This window comes from Octodon degus, unplaced genomic scaffold (genome assembly GCF_000260255.1).
Source record: "Octodon degus isolate 3935 unplaced genomic scaffold, OctDeg1.0 scaffold00014, whole genome shotgun sequence".
NCBI lineage: Eukaryota > Metazoa > Chordata > Mammalia > Rodentia > Octodontidae > Octodon > Octodon degus.
Window position 1 is genome coordinate 2,624,506 of NW_004524590.1, and position 6,288 is coordinate 2,630,793.

The 6,288-nt window shown below is 62.7% G+C and overlaps 1 protein-coding gene across 12 annotated transcripts in view; it reads left to right on the top strand.

Moving 5' to 3' along the window:
- Bin1 (bridging integrator 1) overlaps positions 1-6,068 on the top strand; it is a 46,009-nt gene extending 39,941 nt beyond the window's left edge. For 4 of the 12 annotated variants that reach the window (XM_023709673.1, XM_023709670.1, XM_004626326.2 and 1 more), the window contains 5 exons: positions 2,598-2,705; positions 3,435-3,524; positions 3,701-3,811; positions 3,906-4,007; positions 5,469-6,068. In XM_023709673.1, the coding sequence (XP_023565441.1) occupies positions 2,598-2,705; positions 3,435-3,524; positions 3,701-3,811; positions 3,906-4,007; positions 5,469-5,576 (519 nt within the window). In that variant the 3' untranslated portion in view covers positions 5,577-6,068. Of the gene's footprint in view, positions 1-1,084; positions 1,292-2,597; positions 2,706-3,434; positions 3,525-3,700; positions 3,812-3,905; positions 4,008-5,468 lie in introns of those variants that run through there. The other 8 variants (XM_004626328.2, XM_004626332.2, XM_004626329.2 and 5 more) reach the window with 3 other exon arrangements.
- Positions 6,069-6,288: the final 220 nt, after the last annotated feature.

Consider the following 6,288-nt stretch of genomic DNA (forward strand, 5'->3'; position numbering starts at 1 on the left):
GCCAGCTGAGGTGGGGCAGAGCCCCGCCCAGGCTCCTCAGCAGGGGCTGGGCCTGGCTCCCCTGGGCTCTGGAAGCGAGGCTGCATGTTCGTGGGCAACTCTGAAGGCCAGTGCGTGGGTGGGCCAGCCCCAGTGCCCTTTGCTCAGAACTGCAGCTCTGGGGGCTATGGCAGAGGCCATGTGGTAGGGCTGGGGTGCTGATCTCAGTGCTTGGTGCCCACCCAGAGTGAGTGTAGCCGGACTACACTGGCTGGCCGGCCTGGGCTGTGTGTGCATTGGTGAAGGGCGATCTCTGAGCCATATGCCTCCTCTGTCTGGGAAAGGGGCGCCCAGAGCCCCGCGTCGCTTGTCCCCAGCTGGGCACTGGTGCGGCCCTAGCCCCTTTCTTCTCAGCCCCAGGGGCTTATTTTTCTGAGTCAGTCTTCACTCTGGGCCCAGCCGGGGGGCTCCTCTGGGGCGCTGAGGAAGATAGTCCAGCGTAGTGTACAGCGGGGCCATTACAGGTGGCCATCCCTGCACACAGGCCTGTGAGAAGCCAGTCTCCGGCGTGGCTGTGGGTGCCCCGGTATCCTCCAAAGCCCTGTAACAATGTGGATCCCATTTTGAAGGCCAGCCCTTGAGGCTGTGTGCACTGGCACAGCTCCTTCCTTCTCCCTGTAGCTGGTAGATGGGGAACCAGAGGGTGACTTGCCTGGGGTGCCCTGGGGAAGCAACCCCGCCACCTTGGGCCTCTTGGTGGGTGATGCCAGGGTGGTTGTGTCTGCTTCTGCCACTCAGGGACAACGTCGGGGGCATGTGGGGCGGAGGGCAGAGTGTAAGGGCCACTGGGTGGCCCCAGGCTGCGGGCGGGGGTGGTCCTGCACGGTGGCAACCGCACTACAGCTGGGTGTTTGAGGTGGCACCAAGTGTCTCCGTGTCATCATGCGTGGTCGTGGGCACAGCTGTAGTGTGTGCGTGTGTCTGTGTAAGGGGCAAGTAGGAGCCTGTGTTGCGTGTCTCTGTGCACCCACTGTGTATGCCAGAGCCCTGGGCTCTCAGCTGTCACTAACTGCCTGCCTTCTCTGCTGCTGCTTCTGCTGCCAAGTTTGAGGCCCCAGGCCCTTTCTCGGAGCAGGCCAGCCTGCTGGACCTGGACTTTGACCCCATCCCTCCTGTGGCGAGCCCTGTGAAGGCACCCACGCCCTCTGGTCAGGTTGGTTGTGCCCACCACTGCCCATGGCCCACCAACCTTAGGGCGGGGCCCAGGTGCATGCTTGCCCTGCTCTGTGGGTTGTGAAGCCCAAGCTCATGGGGACCCAGATCACAGGCCCTCTGCCCCTCACGGCCTGGCAGTTGGCTTGTCCTGGGGTAGGGCCAGGAGCAGACAAGGCCTTGGGCTCACCCTTAGGAGAGGCTTAGCCCGACACTTGGGCAATTTCTCATTCATCTCAGCAGCCTGCCTGTCCTGGTAGCTGCTCCCCAGCCAAGGACTTTGCAGCCTCTAAGAGGGTTCCAGGACTGCTGTCTGTTGACCTCTGAGCGCAGGCAGTTCTGTGCTCAAGTGCCCTGGGGTGGGGGTCCCCGGAGATCGTTTGTCTTTAACCGCTGTGCTAACTGCCCTTTCCTCCTCACTGCTGCGCTCAGTCCATTCCGTGGGACCTCTGGGAGGTAAGCCACGTCTGCCCTGTGTCTGGTGCCACTCTGCCACGTGTGCCCCCGCCCACCTTCTCCTCGACCGGTCCTGTGCATGGTGCACGCACTCAGGCCCACACAGCCTCCCCACACAGCGAGCTCCTGAGGCCGCTTCTCTGGCTCATTCACTGCCCTTCTGTCAGGCCTGTGCGAAGGGGTTTCTTGCTTGAGGGAGACAAGCGTCCTCCGTGGTGTGGCCCAGTTTCTAGGCCGAATGTGTCTGCCTGTAGAGATGCAGGCAGGTGGGCACCTGAGTGTCCTCGTGGCGGGTTGAGGGTGTGAGGCAGAACGGCCTCGGCGGAGGCTCTTTCTAGCCAGGAACACACAGGGTGATGGGTCGGGGAGCCATGTAGTGGGAAGGGAGGGAGAGGCAGGTGCCTGCTGGCGGCAGGGGCTGTGGCCAGGTTCAAGGCTAGCTCCCTCTAGACAGAGGTAACTTCACCTGATAGCGCAGGAGGGCTTGAAATGTGCTTAGTGACCAGCAGTGGGAGATAACGGAATTGCATGGGCCTCCCGGATGAGGGCCTGAGACCCCTGACGCAGGCAGAGTGGGCAGGGCAGGGCAGGGCAGGGCCAGGTGGGTGTGCACACAGGAGTCTGGGCACACACTGCCCAGGAGGTGCCAGAGTGTCTCACTCTGAAGGAACCAGATAAGGACCCGGTATGAGCTGGTAGGCCCGTTTCACGAGGAGATGGCATGTTCTGAGTGACCATCACATCTGCAGGTCTCCTTGACGGTGGCAGGAATGAGGTGGTTGGGAGGGTGACCTCCACCCCCAGACTCTGGCCAAGCCACCTGCCTCGAGCACCCTGCGTCCCTGTCAGCACTGCTGCTCACGACGTCTTCTCTTGTCTCACGCCCCTGCCCAACACCTCTCCCGTGGCCCCCTCCCCTCCTTTGTTTTCTCCTGGTGGCCTGGCACCAGCCCACAGAGAGTCCAGCTGGCAGCCTGCCTTCTGGGGAGCCCAGCGCTGCCGAGGGCACCTTTGCAGTGTCCTGGCCCAGCCAGACGGCCGAGCCGGGGCCTGCCGAAGTAAGTGTCCCTCGCCCTGCCTCTGGGTGTAGCGTGCACAGCGCCCAGAGACGAGATGTAGAACAAACCAGACCCTGCAGGCCCCGGGCGCCGAGCGTGAGGTGGGCTTGGAGCTCAGGACCCGAGGACAGGGGCCACCGGGATGTACCGGTCCTGTCCCCAGCTGTGGGGACAACACTAGTGGAGTGCTCTGGGTGGGAAAACAGACGCATAAGGCCTGCCAGGTCACCCTGGGTCCTGCTGGCCCTTTGCCTAATCTCCCTAATCGTGTCAGCAGGTACTTGCTCCTTTCACAGATGGGGAGTGGAGGCTAGAAAGGTTGGGCAACTGGTCCAGTGCATGGAAGTGGCCAGAAGGACCCCCCCTCACCATGCAGTGTTCTCAGGGGAGAAGGCAGCATCCAGAGCTGGGCCTTGCTGTCCCCAGCCCCCACCCCCCGGCCATGTGTGAGGGCACAGGCGTGTGCTGCAGGCCCTTGTCGACCTGCAAGGGCCCACCCAGCGGGGCAGGGCGAGGCTGGGCTTGGAGGAGGCCTGGGTTAGAAGCTGGGCCTGTGAGGCAGGTTGGAGTGGCATCTCAGGTCGGGGCTGGGTGCATCATTGGGTATTGCTGGACCTGCCACACCTTCTGTCCAGTCGCCCACACACTGCCTGCTCTGGCTGCACCTCCTGTGGCCTATGGCCCTGTCTCGGTCATGTGTCTGACTCGTTGCCGGCATTTATGTTGCAGCCGGCAGAGGCCTCAGAGGTGGCGGGTGGGACCCAACCTGCGGCTGGAGCCCAGGAGCCTGGGGAGACGGCGGCAAGTGAAGCAGCCTCCGTAAGACAGCAGGGACCAAAGCCCCATCCTTGAGTCCCGATGCCTGCCTGTCGCCTGCGGTCCCTGTGCGCCCGGCTGCGTTCGGTGGAGCACGGGCCCAGGCAGACAGCCTTCCCTCCCCGAGCCGAGGGCCGGCCCTCGAGGCCTAGCCCTGCTGACCCGTCCCCTGTCCCCAGAGCTCTCTCCCGGCCGTGGTGGTGGAGACCTTCTCAGCGACTGTGAATGGCACCGTGGAGGGCGGCGCTGGGGCCGGGCGCCTGGACCTGCCTCCCGGCTTCATGTTCAAGGTGAGTTCCAGCCAGGGTACCTGCTCTCCCACAGGGAGCTCCTCGGGGCTGGGCTGGGCACCCCAGGCCTTGACGCGGCCCGACACCCCTGCAGGTGCAGGCCCAGCACGACTACACGGCCACCGACACGGACGAGCTGCAGCTCAAGGCCGGCGACGTGGTCCTTGTGATCCCCTTCCAGAACCCGGAGGAGCAGGTGTGCGGCCGGCTGGGTTCCTCCGTTGCCCGTGCAGTGCGCCAGGGCGGCCGGCAGGGGGCAGCACAGGCCGCCCTACTGGGGCTGTCTGGTCCTTCTCTTCCCTCCAGCCCCTCCATGGCCCCCATGGGCCCTGTGCCTCACAGGCTCCGCACACAGCCAGGCCCCCCAGCTGTGCACACAGTCCCTGGCCTCCCAGCTGTGTACCTAGCCAAGTCTTAGCCCAGGTGCCTGCCAGACCCTCCTGCTGTAGCTTGCGTGTTAGTTTCTGTCCAAGGGATGTTCCAAGCCTGGGATTATCCTGGAACTTTGGGCCTGGCGGGAGGATTGCAATTTCAGCTAAGCCTGGCAAGTTTAGTGATTTAGTGAGACCTTATCTCAAAATGTGGGATCCATGAAACAGCACGGTGGGAAGGCCCAGGGTGCGGTCAGTAAGTACTAGAGAAAAATTAATGCACAAGGGAGGGGCCCTGGCTCAACCTGGCTGGTCCCAGGTCTGGGCTTTCGGCCACTGCTCTGCCCAGGTGGCCCACACCTCGCTGTTGGTGTCAACTGGCCCTCATGGGTTGTCGGTGGTGCCCACCGGAGCCCTGGGCTTTGTTCTCAGTTCAGCCCTGCGCTGGAGCCTGGTCGGGCCATTGTCATTGTCCTGTCTGAATGACTGAATTGTCAAGATAGCTGAGGGTTGAGGCCATCCCAAGTGGGGGACCCTGGGTCGGGACTGGAGGGCACAGCGGTGGGGGTCTGCTCACAAGAAATCCCAGGCCAGGCTGAGTCCACTGCTTCTTGCCAGCCCTGAATCTGCACTGGCTGCCCTGTGGGCTTGGGTGGTCTTTTAAGAGCTCTGTCCCCAGCTTGTGTGGTGGGCAGTTGTCCAGAGCTGGCTAGAAGAGCTCAGGAAGGGCAGAGACAGGATCTGTGGCGAGGCAGAGGCAGGTGTAGGTCCAGCTAGTGCCCAGGCACAGCCTGGCTGCAGAGGCAGTGGTGGCCAGCCACAGCAGGCGTAGTGCCACCACAGTCCAGGTTGAGGCCAGGAGGAGCGGGGCCCTGGGAGGTGGGCACCTGGTTGGGTGGGTACACGGTCTGTGGCCGTGTGCTGCAGCGGGCTGTTTGTCTCATTGCAGGCTCTGAGAGGTTTGTGTCGCTGCTCTGGAAGCTTTACATGGTGCCTGCAGAGCTTTGTGATAGTTTCTACAAGTAGGAGACCTAGAAGGACAGCTGATGTCCTTCTCAGAGGGTTCTAGATGGCCGGAAGCCCGTGGCCTGGAGTGAAGGGGTCACTCAGACATGGGTCAGGCCAGGGCAGTAGCCAGGCTCCTTCCCAGATCGAGGTCACTCTCCCAGGTGGGGTGTGGGCTTGGGTGGAGGCGGGTGCTCTGCCTGGAGGAGGAGGAAGGAAGGAGCAGGGCCCGCCTCGCCAGAGCCCGACCCTGGTGTGACGGGGCGCCCCTCCTGCTGCAGGATGAAGGCTGGCTCATGGGGGTGAAGGAGAGCGACTGGAACCAGCACAAGGAGCTGGAGAAGTGTCGGGGCGTCTTCCCCGAGAACTTCACGGAACGCGTGCCGTGACAGCGGAGCCTCTGCCGCCTCGGGGCACCTGAACGTCTTTTCCTGAAAAATGTGTTTCTTTTCTGGTTTTTTTTTTTTTTTTTTTTTTTGTTTGTTTGTTTGTTTTTACAACTTTTAAAAAGCAAAGGGAAACTGAGAGAGGAGAGACCTGAGCCGAAAGGTGTCCTCCCAATACTAGGTTGTTCTCCGAAGAGCCGGGTCCGGCCCACCCGGTGGAGTTCACCAGTGTACCTGGAGCTGCTGTGTCCCCTAGTTGAGTTCCTGGCGTCCCCTCCCACCCGCATGTGTGCCTGGCCGCAGGGCGGGCTGGGGCCCCCAAGCCACCGCTGTGCTTGCCTGAAGCTCCGGCCCCCGCCGGCAGGGCAAGGGCCCCGTTTTCCTGGCAGCTGCAGCACGTGGGCCCACTCGCCAGCCCAGCCTGGCCCCGCCCCGCAGACTATCTGTGTGCTGTTTGAAAATAAACCTTAGTGTTCAAAACAAAATGAAACGAAAGATCTGGCAGAGACGCTCCAAAAGATGTCAGTGTGTCAGTTTCGTCTCTGATGTCCGTCTGAGGCCGTGGTACCCAGCTGCCAGCGGTGCGGTCGGTTACTGGCCAGCTGGAGTCTGCGCAGTGCTCGGCGGGGGCCTGCCTGTGCGCCTGAGGGCTGCTGTGTCCGGGTGGCCATGAGGCAGGTGTCCAGGACCCCGCTCCACAGATGAAGTCCTTGGG